Here is a 23,447-nt window from a genome sequence, read left to right on the forward strand (position 1 = left end):
AAAATTTAATAAAGTATGGAGAGAACACTTCTAGTTCCTGTAAAATTAGAATAACTACGTCCATAAATAAACGAGAACTTTCAGAAAAATATTACCCTCAAATTTCTTATAACCTGTGATGAATTAAGAATTCAATGAAAATGTATCAACAAAAGAAACCTACAGAACATGAGTATATATAAACCTACGCAAATGCAGTGGTCTTTTATAGTTTTGAAACCTAAAACATAAAAAACATTTTACATATCTCACATACTTAATGACAAGTAAATATGGAGGGGAAAAATGTAAATCCTACAATGAATCATACTTCTGAAATTAGTAAAATTTACTTAATGAGCTCTGAATTTATTACGTGGTAGAAGACTTTTTTATGAAGCTAGGATATATACTGGAACAATAAAGAAAACTGAAAATTTAGAATATCATAATGATAGAATACTGCAAAAATCTGTGTTAGTAAGTAAGAAAGCTTCATTTATCATGTTTTTATCATTTTATTTATTTATTTATTTATTTATTTATTTATTTATTTATTTATGTTTATTATTTGAGAAAGAGACAGAGAGTAAGCAGGGGAGGGGCAGAGAGAGAGGGAAACAAAGAATCAGAAGCAGGCTCCAGGCTCTGAGCTGCCAGCACAGAGCCCAATGCAGGGCTCAAACCCACAAACCACGAGATCATGACCTGAGCCAAAGTCGGCCGCCCAACCGACTGAGCCACCCAGGCGCCGCTTTATCATTCAATTTATTAACACAAGGTCCAAAACACAGTAAGAACAAATGCTATTTCCAAAACAGAATACCCATGAGAGATTCCACAGAGCTGAAATTAAAGCATACAAATTCCATTCCTAGGTGTAATGTGTCACTCAATATGTCCACAATGCTGCCACTTTAAGAACTTTATGACTATCCTCTTGGTAAAAACTACATACAGTGAACAAGTACTCAAAATTACTCCAAGTATATAATACAGTGATTAAAAGTTGACACAAAGAAAACTGCAGAAATAGAAACAGCTACTAAACACAGTAAAACTTACCCTGATAGGTTTGAGCGCTTGAGCATCGGGAAGAAATTTCAACAATGTTGAAGCAGCCAATAGCAGAAAGGACCGATTGATTGAGTCTCCTCCATCCAGCCCTGACAGAGATAACTTATAAAGACCATTGCAAGACTCATGACGGACAGCAGTCTAAATGAAAAAGAAAGTTCCAAAGACAGTATGAATTAAGTATTTAAAAGTTAATCTTTAAATATGTCAGCAGAAATAACATGTTAGATGGCTTCTTTAGTAATATATTTTTAAATGCAATATTCTGATGACATACTCACACACATAAATATCAAATAAAGTACCCCAAAGTATACAGTAATATGTAGAAACATGTTAGAAATTCCCAAATATGGTCATGATAAAAACAAACAAACATAATAACAACAAATACAAAAGGGACTAAGGAAAGGATATTCATAATAATTTATTTACAAAACTAAATAAAAAGAGAAAATATTTCAGAACAAGAAGCAATTTAGAAAGTACTTAACCAGAACATTTTACAGTTTCTAAGGGACTTGCCCAAATGTCACAATCATTACCTGGGACACAGCCAGAACAAGAATATGCATTCAACTCAGAGCTAAAGGTATTAAGACGAAGTGACCTAAAATAATATGACTACTGTGGTTAAGTGTTTTATCAAGAATATGTTTCTACCATTTCACTTAGGAATATGGTATAAGCAACATCGAGATATGGTTAGTGAAAATTATATTGACCTGAGTGTTGACATCAAAATCAAAATATATTTGACTAATTTTTATTATCTCTTGTATCTAAGGATACACTCTAATTAAACAGAAAAGGAAAAAAAACTTCTCTAAAATATAAATTACCAAAATAAACACTCGAGTCCTTCCCAGAAAAAGATTTTCAAAATTCTAAAGCAAAATAATCAGTTTTATTTCGGAAAAAAGACAAATATGAATGTTACAGACTATCTAACATTCACATTTACATGTATATAGTTAAAACATAATGAATCTTAAAGTATTTAATAAGTATATTCCAGTTAATGGAACATATTTACAAAATCAAGTCCATTTGTTTCCATTAGCTCTTTTTTTTATTATCAATGCTAATAATATCAAATAATATGAAGAGTAATAGGTCTAATCTTCAATCCTTATCTTACCTCAGGAATAAGGAGAGTCAATTTCTTTAACCAATCTTGTAAATGGTCACTATCAGCAAGGCTAGATTTCACTAATGAACAGCAATGTGCCCAACTCACCAAGAGCCACATTGAATAATGTGAAACTAAAGAGAAATTAGAAAAAAATATGACTATAAGGATTTGCACTGTAAAGAAAACACAATGTTCATTATTAAACATTATCTAGTTATGCAAATCTTTATCTATTAAAAACTACTTTTGTAGAATCCTTACCTTCATGCCTAGACCTGTGATCGGACTGAGCTTTCAAAACTCTGTAAAGTAAAAAAAAATCCACCACCACCAATTAAATTCAGCAATAAAATAAAAATGACTCACTTTATTACCACATATCCTTTCAAGTTATACAATGTACTCCCCCAAAAGAATAAATTTTAAGAAAAATATCTATTTTTCCTATAGTCTTTATCTTTTAAAGAAACACTGGTAAAAAATTATTACAGACCACTCCATATGATTGTTCAGATTTAATGAACAATATCTGAGTGAATACAGTATTGATTGAAATAAGTGAACCCTCAGGAAATACTCAGGATTTAGTTACTAAAAAAATGTATATTACAAAGAGAAAAGTTATAATGGTTTCGATTGCAAACTTCAGACTTCCAATTTTAAAAATAAAATCATACGCTGACATATAATGCCCTTCCTTTAGTACTGTTAATGCCAATTTCTATCAGAAATGGTGAAAAGCAAATTATTAAAAAGTAGAGAAAACTAACTTAATTCTGTATTATTTTAGAACCATTTTTCTCCATACATTTAGTTACTTCAGTAGAAAATGTGCTACTACAATTTAAAGTATTAAAAACTTTCATTGTAACAAAACCAATAAATGGGGATTATTTGTCTTATAAATAAATAGTTTGGAAAAGAAAAAGCACTGATCTCTAGTATCCTCACTTTGTTATAATTAACAAAGTACCTTTCAAACTCTCAAAAAGAAAGTAAAAAGTACTAAGATACAACTTATATATCATATATTTGTCCATATTTCATGTTTAGTTATTATCATATTGGCATAATCAACTTTACCAAAAGCAACCTACCCATCTATCTTTTAAATATATAGCATAAGAAGATTTTTGATAACACAGGCAAAATATTTGCTCTAACTGCCTTAATTAATACAAACCTACCACCATATGAACTCAAAATGGGGGCCTATGAAAAGATAACGGTGCATGAACAGGCACTGAGAAAAAACAAGGATGAGGAGCGGGGTTCACATTACAAAGACTGTAGTAAGTTAAGAATGGAACTGGTAGAATGAAAACAAGAATTGCCACAGAGAGAACCAGCTTGAATAGCAGCAGGTGGTAGCAAACCTGCATGTTTATTTTTTCTCGTGTGAGGCTAACAAAGTCATGTGAACATTTCTTAATTCTCAAGAAATAAAACCAAATTAAAGCAGTTACTGAATTGCCTTGTTACCTCAATGTATTGTGGTATGTTGGAAGAGTGAGGTAGAGTGTGGGTTAGTGAGGACACAGAGGAAGAGTTAAGAATTATTTAAGTGAAGAGTATTGGTGGTTAGGGTATAAAATTTATCTGATCATACAATCAAAGGTATGTTATAGTAATCTCTTCATTTCTACACGTTGTCCATTCCTAAGTTTTATAAACAATGAGACAAGGTATCTGGTACTAAAAATACATTCTTGAGCAAGATCAGATATAGTTCATATAGAACTCAGTGTCTAGTGGAGGTAGATATTGATTAAGCAATGAATGTGAATTCAACTGAGACAGAGACCCAAAAAACAGGGTAAATTATAAAAGAAATAATCATGCTATTTATATGCAACCACTGCCTATGAAGGTGACTTTTAAAAGCATCTAAAAACAGCTATCAGCTACTAGCCATGAATAAGGTCAAGCAATTTCAAACGTGTTTACATTAGCTTTATAAATCATTTGAGTATGATGGCAAACTTCAGCCCAACATAAATACCTATACAATATTTAGAAATTAATTTCACAACTTTAACTTATGTGATTATTAAAGGCATACAGTCAGGTACCCATGTGTCAGTCAGCAATTACCACAGTTGAATTTTTGCATTAAAATTTTGTACATTATTTTCAAAAAAAGAAATCTCCACTGTAGCCCAAATTAAATGGGATATCACCTGGCTAAACTATATTCATATACACGTATTTCCAGCTCTGTCCACCAAGGCCTAGAAACAAGGAGTCCTCAGTAGCAATGAGTATACCAAGAACCCATATTTTGTTCCTCCCCAACAGGAACTACAGCTTCTTAAAGAAATGGCTGATTCCAGGACTAAGGTAGAGAAATTACATGCCTTGAGGATCTTACAGTGACAGGAAAAATAAAAAAGGACTCCTTCCCTCCACCCCAAATAATAGGGATATGTCAAAATGACCCATGAACAAGCTTGAGGCGGCCAACTCAGGCATAATTTGAGTAAAGTGAACAGTAATAGTAATGAACTGTAACAAACCGAATGAAAAATAATCCATTAATTCAAACTGATATGAAGTAAAAGGAAGAAGAGAAAACTCTTCTTCAAAACAGAATGTCAATGAATAAGCATAAAAGGAATGGTTGTAAGTCAGAAAATCACTAGTTTACAAACATTTACTAATAACTGAATTAGGCAAGAATCATCTCTGCTGAAAATGAATGAAAGTTTTATGAGGAGCAGCTTCCCACGGGTTACTTTTCATCAGAAAAAATCAGAAACCTTACTGTAAAGAAACCTGCAGGAAACAAAATAAACTAGTAAAAATTAATATCATTAATAATGGGACAAACTGACATCACCAGTTATGTATTGAGAAAGACACTTTACTTACAGAGTACTCCTGCTAAAAATGTATATACTCCTGCTAAAAATGTATATAATCTGAATTTAATCATGAAGAACAATCAGGAAAACCTAAATTGAAAGATGCTTTATAAAGCAACTGGCCTGCACTACTCAGAAATGTCAGTATCATGAGAGGCTAACGAAGTATCCCTGGGTAAGAGGAAATGGAAGAAATACAACCAAATGCAGTACATGATCCTAGACCGGGGCGGGGGCGGGGGGGGGGGAACACTATAAAGAATATTAATGGGACAATTTGAGTGTGAACTATATATTAAATAACACTATCATAACCATGTTAAACTTGCTATATTTGAGTGTTTACTCAATGTCCTGGTATCGAAGGATTATGGGTAAAGGTAAATAGTCATGATATCTGAACCTTACTCTCACAAAATTCAGGACAATATATAAATAAATATGTGCACAAAGACACACACACACACACACACACACACACACACACAGAGAAAATGAACGTTTGTGATTATGCAATAAAAACTGACAAAATGTTGACAATACACAAATGAAGATGAACAGTAGAAAAGTTAAGATGCCCTAACAGTTTTTCTGCTCACTTAAATGTTTTCAACATGAAATTTTAAAACACTCCATTCTTACTACAAATACATACATAAATTATGTAAAAACTTCATACCTAGGAGCCAGATTATCATATGTATAAGTAACAGACATAAGTCGCTGAATCAAACTGGTTCCTTGGACAAGAACAAGAAATACCTTCAAAACAAAAACATTACAAAAAAATCTTTAAATATGCTAAAACACAAAAATGCATTTTTAACCCAAAACTCCAAATTTGATTTTTATCTATGACAAAGAAAATCATACAGTAAAAATATCAATATTAGAAAATCAGAATTTTGCGACCAAACTTAAGAATAGCAACTTAAAAAAAATGAAAATTTAGAAATACAGAGGCCAAACTATTTTAGTATTATTATTATTATTATTATTATTATTATTATTTTACAAAACTATTCTTTGTATTTGACCCACAAATTCTTTACATGTCACCCACATGGGTGAAAAAAAATATATTACACATGTCGGTGGTTTATTGGGGTGGTGAAGGAGAATTATACATTTTTTAATTTTGAAATAAGCAAGTAAGGCCAAGCAGCAACAGAGATCTCAACCATCCTGAAACAGAGAAAAAGATGAATACAGGGCATAGATTCTAGATTAAAAATCCTGAGGATCAATATTCAGTTTGCAAACTTTCAAGCTGCATGATTCTAATAAACTACTTAATTTTTAGGTATTAGTTCTTCTATATAATGGGAATTCTATATAATGTTCTATAGAGTTCTATATAATGGTAGAAAATAATTTGCTAATTTATATAAATAAAGAATTACTGACTCCCTTCTGCAGATCGAAACCCTTCTGGGCACTTATGTTATAAGCACTGTTCCCATCCTGGAGGTTTGAATCCACTGCAGCAGATAACATAGAAAGCACTGTAACACAAGGAATACAATGTGCCACATGAGCAAAAAAAGAGAGCAGCAACTAAACCTGTCCCTGGTGAAATCAGAACAGCTTTAAGGAAAGCGGTCTAGGCTGGAATTTGAAAGTTCAACTTGAAATCTGAACGTTCTGAAAAGCTTTTTAAGGATAACAAATGAAATAATGCATGACAGTAAATTATGAAAAAATTAGTGTTCTTCCTCACTATCTATAGGATATCAAAACTGGCTAACTTTGTCTCTAGAATTAATATAACAGATTTTTGTTCCCAAATAGCTTAATACACTAAGTTCTGATTATGATAAACCAATGGAAAAAAATATTTAGTAAGCACCTTTTCTAAACTATAGAAGTATGTACACAGAAAAAAATCATAACTATTAATGGTAGTCACCTATGACTAGGAGGATAGGTTCACCTATATATTCCGAATTATTGTCAATAAGCATGTACTTGCATATACTTTTTAAAAAACAATATTTTTAAATTCCTTATGTATGTAGTTTATATCTATACTATTTATATTTATTATTAAAATCTCAAGAGGATGGGGCGCCTGGGTGGCTCAGTCGTTTAAGTGTCTGACTTTGGCTCAGGTCATGATCTCGTGGTTCACGAGTTCGAGCCCCGCGTCGGGCTCTGTGCTGACAGCTCGGAGCCTGGAGCCTGCTTCCGATTCTGTGTCTGCCTCTCTCCCTGACCCTCCCCCCATTCATGCTCTGTCTCTCTCTGTCTCAAAAGTAAATAAACGTTAAAAAAAAAAAAAAAACACATTAAAAAAAAAAATCTCAAGAGGAAACCACTAATCAAGGTCAAAGCTGTGAAGTTATTTAATGAGTTAATGGAAAGGGGAGCTTTCAAATTATAACTTGGAAAGATTATTCTGGAAAAAAAATTAACTGAAACATTATAGCAATGCAAGGTTAAAGTAAGTAATTGGCAATAAGCAATACTGGAAAACACATTTAGATTACACTGTAGTCTCCATAGTCTATTTTAATTGTATTAGCTGTAAATGATTTGGAATACTAACAAAATCATCTGGCCCCTTTAATCTCCAAAATTCCAAAAGGGAAATATGCTTCAGGTTTCAATTTTCACCAGTAGTTTCCAACCTATGTTCACTACAGAACCTATTTCTCTAATCAGAAACAACTCACAATTCTAGAGTTTTTAGGGGCAGCTATGAGGTAAGATGCTGTTCTCAAAAGGTTACAAATGAGGAAGACAGCTCACTAAAAACCTGTCTTCATCTGTCCCCATTTCCCAATTCAGGGATGGAACAATTCGAACGGCAAATATTTGATCACATGAACAAAAGAATCCACAGCCAGAAAGAATTCTAATTATACTTGTGGATGTCATCCTGGTTATGGTGCCATTTTCATTCAGCTCTAAATATACCATTCTATCAACTTGCTTTGTGATGTTAGGGCTGGTACATCATAAACTAAATTCCTCTTTTGCCAGCTGGTTTCTATGAGGTTCCATTAACCTGGGACACTAGAGAGATTACTTCCTTGCTTGTTCTGTCAGCACTGAAACATAAGTATTTAACCCATTTGATTTCAGAAGCCATTGATTTCAGAAGCAGTAGCAGAACCCCTTCCTCAGAGGCCTAAACTGCAGGCCAACAAGATCCTTATAACCTCCTCATTTCTGATAACCCCAAACCTTTTCCATATGCTTCTCAAACCCTAGAGGTGGTGAATGGTTACTCCTTTGAGTTACCTCAACATTTTCCTTTTATATATTTAGTCCTCCAATACATACACGTAAAAACAATTATTCACTTTAAATCACCTCTGTTCAAACACCTAGTGGGGCTTATTTCCCTAAATGGACCCTGACAAATTTAGTATATAAATTACTGTGTAAATGACTAACTAGCTAACTACAGTTGGAGTACAGCAGAATGACATTCATTCCTGAAATTTGGATAATAAACTGAAAAACATTACTATTTCGTAATTACTACTAAATTTAAAATGAAGGTATCACTTCAGCAGTTACATCATATTGTAGTAGTCTGGGATCATATTCCTTATGCATTAGCGTATTCTTAACTTTATAAAACACAAATAGAATTCATTACTATAATCTAATTGGAACTTCTGTACTTTACCTCTGTTAATCTTGGTATATGAAGACCCTTGGCATGATCACCAGCAGCCTTTCTTGATTTACCAGGCCAAGTTCTTTTCCTATGGCTTTCTGCTATACCAGACCAGGCAAAGACATCGTGATAAGCTAAATCCAAATCAGATGGATCTATTGCAAACTGGCATATTAACTTCAGCAAGCAAGCAAGACAGTCTAGCTGCCACTGTGGAAAAGAAGAAAATGTCATTTCCCTATTTTGGTTAATTTAATATGGCCACTATATAACCTGAAATTGAAAGCTAGAAAATAAAATTAAGAGATGAAGTACTGTTGTTTTTCCATGCAAATGACATATACTCCAATATTCTGGAGCCAAAGCAATTCCCCAAAATTGTAAAAAACAACAGAAGATTTTGCACTTTACATAAGGAGATTTAAAATAAAAATGTTTTTGGTAAAATATTTCATATGAAAATTAATTTCTGATTTAAAGCTCTACTTTAGAATTTTAAAAACACCTCCTGTGAGTAAATTAGTATCATTTATGTGCAAGATGAAAGTTTCAGAGTGCTCACATCAACAGTTATTTTCCATTCTTCCTAATCCAACTTCCAAATTGTATAGCTATACCAATATTCCAGGTAATGCAGCAATACTACATTAGATTTTCAAGAAAGTTATCAAGAAATTTCAGTAAGAATAGTCTTTTTAACAAATGATCCTAGAAAACTGAATAGTCATACTGAAAAAAGTAAATGAAACAAACCCTCAACTTTACTCTACATATAAAAAAATTAACTCAAAATGCATCACAGAAATAAATGCAAATAGTACTTATAGTAGAAAAAAAAGGGGGAACATACTTGCGGTCTTGGAGCAGAGATTTCTAAATAAGATATCAATTTTGTTAAAATTAAAAACCTCTCTGCTTAAAAGACACTGTCAAAATAAAGAAAAAAGCAAGCCACAGATTGAATACAAATATTCCCATACATACATGTAGTGGAAAAACTTGTCCAAATTAATTAAGGAAAAAAAAAAAAAAGTCTTACAACTCTTTGCTAAGGTGGAAAGGAAAAGGAAAAGGAAAAGGAAAGGAAGAACAACAACAACAAAAAAGTCCACGATATGAACAGACACTTCATGAAAGGAAAAAAAAAATCATGGTCTTAAAAAGTATGAAACTTAAGAGATTCAGTGAAAGAAGTACTAATGAAGGAAATTTATAAACACTTACATTAAAAGAAAAAGATCTCAAATCAAGAATCTAACTTTCCAACTTAAGAACTAGAAAAACTAGGGGCGCCTGGGTGGCGCAGTCGGTTAAGCGTCCGACTTCAGCCAGGCCACGATCTCACAGTCCGTGAGTTCGAGCCCCGCGTCAGGCTCTGGGCTGATGGCTCAGAGCCTGGAGCCTGTTTCCGATTCTGTGTCTCCCTCTCTCTCTGTCCCTCCCCCGTTCATGCTCTGTCTCTCTCTGTCCCAAAAATAAATAAAAAACGTTGGGAAAAAAAAAATTTAAAAAAGAACTAGAAAAACTAAACCCAAAGCTAGAATAAGGAAATAATACACAGCAGAGGTAAATAAAACATAATAGAAAGACAATAACAAAAAAAATCAATGTAAATAAAAGTTTATTCTTTGAAAAAAGGAAAACCTTTAGAACTAAAAAAAGAGTGAAATTTGTAAAATCAGACATAAAAGTGGGAATTTTTCTACCAATTCTACAGAAATAAAAAGGATTGTAAGAGTATTATAGATAATTGTAAGCCAAAAAGCCACATAACCTACATGAAATGGACAAATTCCTAGAAATGCAAAACCTGCCAAGACTCAATCTTGAAGAAACAGAAAATCTGAATAGATATATAACTAGTAATGAGATTGAATCAGTATATAAAAATCTCCCAATAAAGAAAGCCTTAGACCTGATAACTTCATTAGTAAATTCTACTAAACATTTAAAGATGAATACCAATCCTTCTCAAATTCTCTAAGAACAGAGCATTCCCAACCCACTCTATGAAGCCAGCACAAGCCTGGTATCAATGAAAGAAAAAGTCACTACAAAAAAAATTACAGACCAAGATCCCTGAGGATTAATGATGCAAAAATTCTTGAAAAAACGTTAGCAAACAGAATTTAGCAACACAATAAAAGGATTGTACATGACCAAGTAGGATCTGTTCTTGGAATGCAAGGATGGCTCAACATACAAGAATCAATCAATACTCCACAACAAAATGAAGAAAAAAGACCACCTGATCATTTCAATTGATTACATGCAGAAAAAGCACATGAAGTAATTCAACACTCTTTCATGACAAAAACACTCAACAAAATAGAAAGAGGGTAAGCACTGGACTCCTGAACTCAGCTCAGGTCATGATTCCAGGGCCATGGGACTGATGGCTATCTCGGGCTCCATGCTGAGAATGGAGTCTGCTTAAGACTCTCCTTTCTCAGCCCCACCCTCCACCACTGCTCACGCAGTGAGCAGGCAAAAACTCTAAAATTGAAAAGAGAAAGAAAGAAAGAAAGAAAGAAAGAAAGAAAGAAAGAAAGAAAGAAAGAAAAGAGGAAGGAAGGAAGGAAGGAAGGAAGGAAGGAAGGAAGGAAGGAAGGAAGGAAGGAAGGAAGGAAAACAAACTACCTGAGCATAAATAAAAGCCACATATGAAAAACCCACAGTGAAAATCATATTAAATTGTAAAAGACTAAAAGCTTCTCCACTAAGATGAGGAATACCGGCTTTCCTCACTTCTATTCAGCATAGTAGGGGAAGTTTTGGCCTGAACACTCAGGCAAGAAAAGAAACAAAAGGCATCTAAGTTAGAAAGGAAAATTATCCATTTGTAGAGGATATATAGAAAACCTTAAAGATGCCAAAGAATAGCTCTTAAGACAAATGAATTCAGCAAAGTACAGGATACAAAGCCAACACACAAAATTCACTTCCATAGGTGAACAATGAGCAATATGAAAAGGAAATTACAAAAATAATTCAATTCACAATAGCATCAAAAGAATAAAATACTTAGGAATTAACCAAGAATATGAAAGTCTTCTACAATGAAAATTATAAAACAATGCTGAAAAAAATTAAAAACAATACATGAAAACACATCACATGTCCATGGATTGGAAGACTTATTATTACTCAAAACAATCTGTAACAAAATATGACATTTTTTGCAGAGGAAAAAAAAAAACAACCCACGCTAAAATTCAAAGGGAATCTCACGGGACTCCAATGCCAATACAATCTTAAAAGAAAAGAACAAAACTAGAGGAATGACACTTCCTGATTTCAAAACTTACTACAGACCTACCGTAATCAACATGATGCGGTATTGGCATCAGACACATATGCAAATTAATGGAAAAGGGGCACCTGGGTGGCTCAGTTGGTTAAGTGTCCAACTCTTGATTACAGCTCAGGTCATGATCTCCCAGTTCTGGAGTTCAAGCCCCACTTGGGATTCTGTCTCCTCTTTCTGCACCTCCCCCTCTTGTTCTCTATCTCTCTCTCAAAAAAAATAAAAATAAACTTGAAAAAAAAGATTAATGGAAAGGAATAAAGCACCCAGAAATAAACCCTCACATTTATGGTCAAATGATTTTTAACAAGGGTGCCAAGACGATCCAATGGGAGAAATGACAGTATTTTCAAAAAACAGTGCTGAGAAACCTTGGATATCCACATGCAAAAGAATAAAGTTGGACCCTTACACACTAAAACACCATATACAAAAATTAACTCAAAATAAATCAAGGCCCTATGAACTTCAAGCTGTATTACAAAGCTGTAATCATCAAGACAGTATGGTACTGGCATAAGAACAGACACTCAGATCAATGGAACAGAATAAAGAACCCAGAAATGGACCCACAAACATATGGCCAACTAATCTTTGACAAACCAGGAAAGAATATCCAATGGAATAAAGACAGTAAAGACAGTCTCTTCAGCAAGTGGTGCTGGGAAAACTGGACAGCGACATGCAGAAAAATGAACCTGGACCACTTTCTTACACCATACACAAAAATAAACTCACAGTGGATGAAAGACCTAAATGTAAGACAGGAAGCCATCAAAATCCTCGAGGAGAAAGCAGGCAAAAACCTCTTTGATCTTGGCTGCAGCAACTTCCTACTCAATACCTCTCCAGAGGCAAGGGAAACAAAAGCATAAATGAACTATCGGGACCTCATTAAATAAAAAGCTTCCCCACAGTGAAGGAAACAATCAGCAAAAGAAAAAGGCAACTGACAGAATGGGAAAAGATACTTGCAAACGACGTATCAGATAAAGGGTTGGTATCCAAAATCTATAAAGAACTTACCAAATTCAACACCAAAAACACAAATAATCCAGTGAAGAAATGGGCAAAAGACATGAATAGACACTTCTCCAAAGAAGACATCCACATGGCCAACTGACACATGAAAAAATGCTCAACATCACTCATCATCAGAGAAATACAAATCAAAACCACAATGAGATACCACCTCCCACCTGTCAGAAAGGCTAACAACTCAGGCAACAACAGATGTTGGCGAAGATGCGGAGAAAGAGATCTTTTTTGCACTGCTGGTGGGAATGCAAACCGGTGCACCCACTCTGGAAAACAGTATGGAGGTTCCTCAAAAAATTAAAAATAGAATTACCCTATGACCTAGCAATTGCACTACTAGGCATTTATCCAAGGGATACAGGGATGCTGTTTCGAAGGGACACATGCACCCCAATGTTTATAGCAGCACTAGCAACAATAGCCAAAGTATGGAAAGAAATGTCCATCAATGGATGAATGGATAAAGAAGAGGTGGTGTATATGTGTGTGTGTGTGTGTGTGTGTGTGTGTGTGTGTATACACATATATATCATAAAGATATGAAATCTTAAAGAATGCAATCATAAAGAATGAAATCTTGCCATTTGCAACTACGTGGATGGAACTGGAGGGTATTATGCTAAGCGAAATCAGTCAGAGAAAGACAAGTATCATATGACTTCACTCATATGAGGACTTTAAGACACAGAACAGATGAACACAAGGGAAGGTAAACAGAAATAATATAAAAACAGGGAGGGGTACAAAATACAAGAGACTCTTAAATATGGAGAACAGAGGGTTACTGGAGGGGTTGTGGGAGGGGGGATGGGCTAAATGGGTAAAGGGCATTAAGGAATCTACTCCTGAAATTATTGTTGCACTATATGCTAACTTGGATGTAAATTTAAAAAATACAATTAAAATAAATAAATTAGTTAAAAATAAATAAATAAATAAATGCCCTAAATATAAGAGCTAAAACAATAAAACTCTTACAAGAAAAAGTAGGATAGAAGCTTGATGACAAAGGATTTGGACACATGATTTCTTGGATAGGACAGGTAACAAAAGAAAAAACAGACACACTAGACTTCATTAAAATTAAAAGATTTCATGCACAAGGCTATCCACAGAGTAAAATGGTAACCCACAAATGGGAGAAAACATCTGCAAACTATATAAAGGTTTAATATTCACAATATATAAAGAACTTCTAAAACTCAACAAAAACCCAACAACCTGATTCAAAAACGAGCACAAGAGTTGAAAAGACAGTTCTCTCAATGGCCAAAGAACATAAGAAAAGATGCTCAACTTCACTGTTTATTAAGAAATGCAAATTAAAACGAGATAGCACTCAACACCCATTAGGATGGTTGATATCAAAAAACCAGGAAATAAAAGTGTTGGCAAATATGTACAGAAACTTGTGCACTACTGGCAGAGATGTAAAATGGTTTAACTGCTGTGGGAAACGACATGGTGGTTCCTCAAAAAATCTAAAAACATAATTACCATATGACCCAGCAATTCTACTCTTGAAGAAATGAAAGCAGGGTCTCAAAGATATTTATACACCTATATTCATAGCACCATTATTCACAATAGGTAAAATATGGAAGCAACCCATGAATGCATGGATATACAAAATGTAGCATATGCATACGATGGAATATTATGGAAGGAAATTCTCCAATAGACTACAACAAGGATGATGCTGGAGGACATTTTGCTAAATGAAATAAGCTAGTCACAGAAAGACAAATACCACATGATTCCACTTACAGGAGGTACTCAGAGTCAAAGTACAATGGTGGTTTGTCATGGGTTGGGGAGAGGGGACAATGGGGAGTCACTGTTTAATAGGTATAGTTTTAATTTTACAAGATGAAAATAGTAATGGGGTTAGATGATGGTGATGATTCCACAACAAGGTGAAGGTATGTAACACCAGTGAACTATACACTTAAAAATGGTTAATTAAGATAGTAAACCTTAAGTGTATTTTACCAAAATTAAAAAGGGCAAAGCACCATGAGGTAACACTACATACCCAGTAGAATAGCTCAAATTAAAAAGACTGACCACACCAACTGTTGAAGATATGAAGCAACTGGAAGTCCCGTAAGTCGCATGGTACAACTGCTTTGGAAAACACCTTGGCAGTTTCTTACAAAGTTAATCTTACATTTACCATATTATTCAGCAATTTCTTTTCTTGGTATTTACCCACAAGAAACAAAACATATGTACACAAAAAGATTTGTATATGAACATCTGTCAACTTTATTCATAATAGTCCCAAACCAGAAACTCAAATGTCCATCAAGAGGTGAATGGATAAGGAATAGTATACCTATAAAAGGATATACTACTCATCAATAAAAACTAACAACCAACCAATACATGCAACATTTATCAGGCTCAAAATACATGTTGACTAAAAGACACCAGTTACAAAGAATACATATTGGTGTTCCATTTACATGGAATTCTATTAAATGCAAATGTAATCTTTTAACAACAAAAAGCAGATCAGTAGTGCTTAGGGCTGGATGGTTGGAAGAAGGGAGGAACTGATGGTAAAAAAGCAGGACGGAACTTCTGGTGTAATAGAAATATTCTATATTTTGTTTGTGTTGGTGGATTACACAATTATATACATTTTCCAAAACTTAAAGTTTTTTTGTTTTTTTGTTTTTTTTTTAAAGTAAATTCATTACCAGAGCACCTGGATGGCTCAGTCGGTTAAAGCATCCATCTTCGGCTCAGGTCATGATCTCACAGTTCGTGGGTTCTAGCCCCGCATCAGGCTCTGTGCTGACAGCTCAGAGCCTGGAGCCTGCTTTCAATTCTGTGTCGCCCTTTCTCTCTGCCCCTCCCCCACTCATGCTGTCTGTCTCTCTCTCTCTCTCTCTAAAATAAACATTTAAAAAATAAGTTCATTATGTACTGAGTATACCTCAACTCCATATCACCTACAAAAATTAACTTAAAATTGATCAAAGACCTAAATGTTTAAAAACTAGAACTATAAAATTCTTTATCTTGACAGAGAAAAAGAAAGAGAGCATGCACAAGCGTGTGAGAGGAGAAAGAGAATCCCAGGCAGGCTCCCACCTAACGCAGGGCTCCATCTCACAAACCCTGAGATCACAAACCCTAAACGCAGGGCTCCATCTCACAAACGCAGGGCTCCATCTCACAAACCCTGATCCAAAACCAAGAGTTGGACGCTTAGTGGACTGAGCCACCCATGCACCCCCAAAACTGTAATTCTTTTTTTTAATGTATTTTTTTAAATGTTTATTTATTTTTGAGAGCTATTGAGTGGGGGAGGAGCAGAGAGGAGGGAGACAGAAGATCCAAAGCAGGCTCTGCAGTGACAGCACATAGCCCAATGTGGGGCAGGAATTCACAAACCATGAAATCATGACCTAAAGTCAGACAATTGACTTAGCCACCCAGGCACCCCAAAACTATGAAATTCTTAAAAGAAAACAGAGTCATCAATATCTGTGACTTTGGATAATATACTACTTCCAAGAATGAACCTTGGGGGTGCCTGGGTGGCTCAGTCGTTTAAGTGTCTTAACTCTTGACTCTGGCTCAGGTCATGAACTCTTGGGGTGAGTTCCAGCCCTGTGTGAGGCTCTGGACTAAGTGCAGAGCCTGCTTGGGATTGTTTCTCTCTCAGCCCCTGCCTCCACTGGTGCTTTCTCTCCCTCTCAAAATAAATAAACTTAAAAAAAAAAAAAATGAATGAACCTTAAAACATTATGCTTAAGTGAAAGAAGCCAGTCACAAAGGACCATGTACATATTGTATGGCTCCATTTATATGAAATGTCCATAACAGGCAAATCCATAGAAAGTAGAATTAGATTAGTGTTTTCCCAGGGCTGAAATGTTTGGGGGAAAATGAGGAATGATTGCTAATGAATATGGCATAGGGTGTTTCCTTCTGAGGGGATCAAACTGTTCTGGCATTGGTGGTAATGTTTGCACAAGTCTGTAAATATACTAAAATATCACTGCTTTTCAAAAGGCTGAATTTCATTATATGGGAATTCTATCTCAAAAATTTTTAATTTAAAGTATACCTCAACTATACCTCAATTAAAAGGAAAAAAAACTAAGAAAGAAGAATGACTGAATTTGTAAGTATTCTATAATATGTGAAGAGAGATGCATTATAAATAGGGGTGTAAGCTGGCTTGCAAACTGTGTCTCAGGCATACTTAGTAGCATCTCAGGCATTGCCAGGCTACAATGTGTCATATTTGGTAGTTAACATTATCTTATTAGTAATACTTCATAAAAATATCTACAATTTCAAAAGAAACAGAGAAAAAACCTTTAGCTTATGACTGATTTCCTGTAAGCCTTATTCCAAACTAAACTTAGAGCAAGTCTGCAAACAAAATTCCTATAAATGACACATAACTACTTGTTAACACATTTAAAATCTCCCACTTTGCCAAAGAACTAAAAAGCACATTAGAATTCTAAGAGAATTAATGGGGTAGTAGACATGACTAATAAAACGCAAGAGATGTTATAAGTCACAGAACTATAATAATTTTTTTTTATTTTTATTTTTTTTTATTTTATTTTATTTTTTTTTTAATTTTTTTTTTTCAACGTTTATTCATTTTTGGGACAGAGAGAGACAGAGCATGAACGGGGGAGGGGCAGAGAGAGAGAAGGAGACACAGAATCGGAAACAGGCTCCAGGCTCTGAGCCATCAGCCCAGAGCCCGACGCAGGGCTCGAACTCACGGACCGCGAGATCGTGACCTGGCTGAAGTCGGACGCTTAACCGACTGCGCCACCCAGGCGCCCCAGAACTATAATAATTAATAACGAATAGAGGTATCTATTCTAAAAGGAAAATATCATAGTCAAATATATTTAAAAATAGAAAAATAAGTACTGAAACCAGTGGTAAGAATAACAACAACTTGGTACATAATGATAGGTTTTCTAAATCTATTTTCTTTTACTAACTTGGTATTAAATTAAGAACACTTGACTCCTAGGTTCTAAGGTAATTCTAAACCACAGTACTAAAAAGTTAGTATTTGAATGGAATGTTTGATAATGCTACTCTACTTTGTTGGAAGTCAGGAAAGGGAGCATCCTTTCCATTTAGTTCAAAGCCAGATTCTGCAGTTGGTATAGCAGTATCAATTTTTAATATTCCCACAATTTTATTTTCTTAATAATATATAGAATAGTGCTTCTTCACGTTAATAGTTTATTTAAAAAAAAGACAAACTTCCTTTTTGTTAAGTGCAAATGATTTTGTGAAATACTTTTTAAAAAATCTGTAGGGGCACCTGGGTGGCTCAGTCGGTTGAGCATCCGACTTCGGCTCACGCCATGACCTCGCAGTTTCTGAGTTCGGGCCCCGCATTGGGCTCTGTGCTGACAAGCGCAGAGCCTGGAGCCTGCTTCAGATTCTGGGTCTCCCCCTCTCTCTGCCCCTCCCATGCTCACACTCTGTGTCTCTCTGTCTCTTGATAATAAATAAACATTAAAAAAAAAAAATCTGTAGCCATATTCAATATCTGTAAAATCTTCTCAGGGCTTACTCTCAATTCCTGCACCTAATTCATTTCAGACCAGTCACAAATGGTCTAAAGACACTTATTTGAGTAGCACTACTATAAAGGAAGAAATACTCAAAACAAAATGAAACACTGAAAAAGGATGTTTTCCAAAATTTGAAGACATATAAACCAGTTCTTTTAAAAGCATCCAAACATTAAGACTGTATAAATACTAATATGTAATTATTTACCTAAGGAAAAAGAATTACAAATTACCCATAATGCAGAGTCATGAATTTTGGCACTTAAATTTAACAGGTGTCATGGAGAATTCTTATGAATAATTTTTATCAGATACCGTATTTTTCAAAACTTAGTTTTACTACACTCTATAATCTTCCTTACTACAACAAAGCATGCGGCAAAAGATATACTTGCTAACAAAAAATGGAAGTGCTTAAGATAGGACACTATTAACTGGTTAAAAACGGTTTCACTTACCACAGTCCAGGATTCCTGCTCTTTAGGCTCCAGAATTCCAGAATTAAAATTTCCAATAACTGTTGAAGCCCTCCAGCAGCAACAAACTGTAGCAATTGTGAGAGTACCAGTAAGAGAGATGCAGCTACAAAATGTCTTGAAGACCTGCTTTTGATTCAGTACTGGATGTGTGTGGTATTTATGGTATACGTGTGTGTAAAATATGCATCTTAATCTAGGAAATTACTCTGATTTAAATAACCAAAATAACTTCTATGTAAAGTGATAACAAACCTTATTTTCAAGAAATTTTTAAAACAAGATTCTTGCAAAAATCCATAAACGTATCTTTAAATTCCATTGACAATTTAACTATAGACACTGAAGTGTCCTAACAAAGTATTCCAATAAAGGAAGAAAATAAGTGTACCAAGGCATTAAATAATCTCACCTTATTACTGTGATTTACAGTAATACATGATTTTTAAAACCATCCTTTATTTTACTAAATTTAAAAGTATTAATTATGATACCTACTTTTGGAAAATTAGGGATAATTTTTATCAATACACTATTTAACACATATGATCAAACCTTGCAACTCCAGGAATTTTTACTATTTTCCACTTGATCCTCACTTGAATCATCTGAATCTGGATAAAGATCACTGTAACTTCCCTGTGGGAACAGCAAAAAATAAAAATAAAAAAATAAAATAAAATAATGGTAAGAGGGGTGCCTGGGTGGCTCAGTCAGTAAATCATCTGGCTCTTGATTTCAACTCAGGTCATGATCTCACGGTTCGCAAGTCTGAGCCTCGCATCAGGCTCTGCACTGACAGTGCGGAGCCTGCTTGGGATTCTGTCTCTCTCCTTCTCTCTCTCTGACCCTCCCACACTCTAAGTAAATAAATAAACTTCAAAAAAAATGTTTAAAAAAAAATGAGAGAAGGTGGCAGGAGAAAAAAATTATTCTAGAATTAAAAGATAATAGGGGCATCTGGGCAGCTCAGTTAAGCTACTGACTCTTGATTTCGGCTTAGGTCATGATCACATGGCCGTGAGATCAAGCCCTGCTTCAGGCTCCATGCTGAAGATGGAGGCTGCTTAGAATTCTCTCTCTCCCCTCCCTCCCGCTCTCTCAAAAAAATAAAAACAGAAACAAAAAACCCACCACATTCTTGGAACACCATGGTGGCTCAGTCAGTTGAGCATCTGACTTGATTATCACTCAGGTCATGATCCCAGGGTTGTGGGATAGAGCCAACTATCAGGCTCGGCACTGAGCCTGAAGCTTGCTTAAGATTCTTTCTCTCTTGCTCTCTCGCTCTCCCTCTCCCCCACTCACATGATCGCTTGCTCTCAAATAAACAAACAAAAATAAATAAATAAAAAATAAAAGAATATAACACATTCTGGAATTTGGCTCCAGAGAAAATACAAGTATTTGACCATAAGAATGGAAATGCAATTACCGTTGACTCTCTCCTTATCCTCCTGTTAGGTTTTCCCAGTGCTTCAATAATTTCCAGGGCATATAATAGCTTGTGAGCACTCTTAATTTTGAGAAGTTCTTTCCAATTAAGTCCATCATTACTCTTAAATTAAGAAAGGAAAAACATAGGTTTTCTCAAGCCAACTTACTAAGGGATCTCTCCCCATCAAAAAAAATTTAAAGAAATGAACACTATATAAGAACTCAAATATTACATATACCTTGAAATATGTTCAAACCCATGAAGACCAACTGTATTAACTAGTATTCATGGTATGCTTAAAACACCAATTTTTCATTAAATTTTATTAAAATTAATATGCAAACAGCAGCACAGGAAAAAAAAACAACTCTATCTTATTAACTTTTAAAACAGATGAGGCAATGCAACATCTTCCCAATGAAAAAACCCAAGCAGCCTAGCTGAATGCAACAACTTTTAAAGATACAAAAGCAGTAAAGTCTATTATTTAATACTTATAAAAAGTTACACCTGCACATTTAGAAGTCATATGCAAATACATAAACCTTAAAATACTGTTATTTTCTACTCACAATTTATGAAAGGATATTCACACAATGTGCATCTCTGATAATATTATTAGACCTACTCTGAGTCATCAACTAACATTTCTCAGGCTTACCTTGTTCACATCTAAATCATTTGAGATACATGACCTTCTGAAATCACATGGCCAAGTCCCAAGTCATAGAAAACCATTAGCGAACAACATTAGGACACTGTTTTTTCATTCATCGTGTACGTGTTCTATTGCTATCTCCACCTAACCCTTTATTATATAGCTTTGAAAGAATAATCTAATTCTTTACAAAGATATCTAACACTTACACTTGTGAGGTCATGCCCCAATAGGAATATTTAAAACATACAGCAGTATGAAACACTAATATAAAGGCAAATTATGTTTTTTAAATATAATTTCAGAAAACATCCTTGCCTTGCATTAGGCCCACATTATTAAGTCTAACAAGGTAAATGACATTAAAATGAACTGTCACTTTTTATCCATTAAATGGCAAAATTTACTAAGGGATACAGGTCAACAAGCAATCTTATACACTGCCAGGAGGAATATAAAATGGTACCATCCTCTAGGAGAGCAAAAAGATGTTATGGTTTACCTGTTCGTCTGAGATATTCTGGAATGCCATCAACATATTAGGACATGTAGGAAAGAAGCATCAGTAGCTCCCATACACAGCTAGAGAGATTTCTGCATGAAGATTGAAGTTCTTCACATCTTAAGCTCTACACAAATAAGAATAACTGCTTATCAGACAGATCACTAAAAAATAAACCTAAATTTAAGTTTAACTTTTTTGCATAAAATCCTGAGTATCAAAGTGGTTACATTTTTTAGTCTTACTTTACTTTTAATTTTTTGAATGTTTATTTATTTTAAGACAGAGAGAGAGAGAGAGAGAGACAAGAGTGTGAGCAGTGGATGGGCAGAGGGAAGGAGACACAGAATTAGAAGCAGGCTCCAGGCTGTCAGCACAGAGTCTGACACGGGACTTGAACTCACATACTGTGAGATCATGACCTGAGCCAAAGTTGGACGCTTTAACCTACTGAGCCACCCAGGCGACCCTAGTCTTACTCTAAAGTAAGAAATAAGCATTTGTTCCATAGTAAACAATTTTAATTTTTTTTTCAACGTTTATTTATTTTTGGGACAGAGAGAGACAGAGCATGAACGGGGGAGGGGCAGAGAGAGGGAGACACAGAATCGGAAACAGGCTCCAGGCTCCGAGCCATCAGCCCAGAGCCTGACGCGGGGCTCGAACTCCCGGACCGCGAGATCGTGACCTGGCTGAAGTCGGACGCTTAACCGACTGCGCCACCCAGGCGCCCCAACAATTTTAATTTTTAAATGTTTATTTTTGAGACGAAGGGAGAAAGAGGGTGAGTGGGGAAAGGCAGAGAGAGGAGGAGACACCAGAATGCGAGGCAGGCTCTAGGCTCTGAGCTGTCAGCACAGAGTCCCATGCAGTGGCTTGAACCCACGAACTGTTAAGATCATGACCTGAGCTAGAGTTGCACACTTTAACTGACTGAGCCACCCAGGCATCCCAACAATTTGTTTTTTAATTATTACTTATAAACATAAATATATTTATTCAATAAATTGATTATGTCAAAGTAGTAGTTTTTAAAACTTGTTATTGGATGCTTTTGGAAAAAAAAAGTGACCTGTAAATCTTGATACTTTAATTCAGGAAACTTTTCAAATAGAAGTGAAAACATCTGTCTTACAAAGCATTCAAGTAAATTTCAAGAACATTATCAGGTCACTATTCTAACTACGGACAAAGTCTTGGTGAATTAAATCCTTGACCTTACACATTTGGTAAAAGAGTACATCTTTTTTATTTGCTAATCCATATCTTATTTTCCAGTCTCACATAAGCAGAGATTAAGAGGAAAGCAAACAATTTTTTAAAAGCTACTTTTTTTCCATATCATTTGTTAAATTTGAACTCTGTAAGATGCTGAGATAATAGTAACCTGAAAAAGGTTTCAGAAAATATATAAGAATAGGCAAGTTCCTTTTTTTAAAAAATTACAGCACAACCCCAAGAAGTAAATAAACAGCTAAAGCTAAAATTTACAATTTGGGATTTTCCAGGGTATGAATTTGTGTATTATTCTATTACTACTGCTGTCATAATGACTTTTTGCTAGGATTACAATGGATGCCAAAGGAATCTTCTGTATATCTATAAAAAGTTAGTTCTTTCTGTATAATGATATAAAGCTAGCATATCTGAAAACAAGGAAATCTTAAGAGTCTCAAAGTATCCTTTGCTTTCACAACCCTAATGAAGAGAAGCAACCCAAAGTAACATTTTTAGTTCAGTTGGAGACATGGCACTGAAAATTC

The 23,447-nt window shown here is 34.7% G+C and overlaps 1 protein-coding gene across 1 annotated transcript in view; it reads right to left on the reverse strand.

Moving 5' to 3' along the window:
• USP34 (ubiquitin specific peptidase 34) overlaps positions 1-23,447 on the reverse strand; it is a 254,353-nt gene that overhangs the window by 75,273 nt on the left and 155,633 nt on the right. The window contains 11 exon segments of the mRNA XM_030311792.1: positions 1,045-1,197; positions 2,198-2,322; positions 2,453-2,493; positions 5,735-5,817; positions 8,696-8,896; positions 19,069-19,118; positions 19,121-19,154; positions 19,642-19,725; positions 20,522-20,644; positions 21,685-21,735; positions 21,737-21,811. Coding sequence (XP_030167652.1) covers positions 1,045-1,197; positions 2,198-2,322; positions 2,453-2,493; positions 5,735-5,817; positions 8,696-8,896; positions 19,069-19,118; positions 19,121-19,154; positions 19,642-19,725; positions 20,522-20,644; positions 21,685-21,735; positions 21,737-21,811 — 1,020 coding nt within the window.

The sequence above is a fragment of the Lynx canadensis genome, chromosome A3, assembly GCF_007474595.2.
Source record: "Lynx canadensis isolate LIC74 chromosome A3, mLynCan4.pri.v2, whole genome shotgun sequence".
Taxonomy (NCBI): domain Eukaryota; kingdom Metazoa; phylum Chordata; class Mammalia; order Carnivora; family Felidae; genus Lynx; species Lynx canadensis.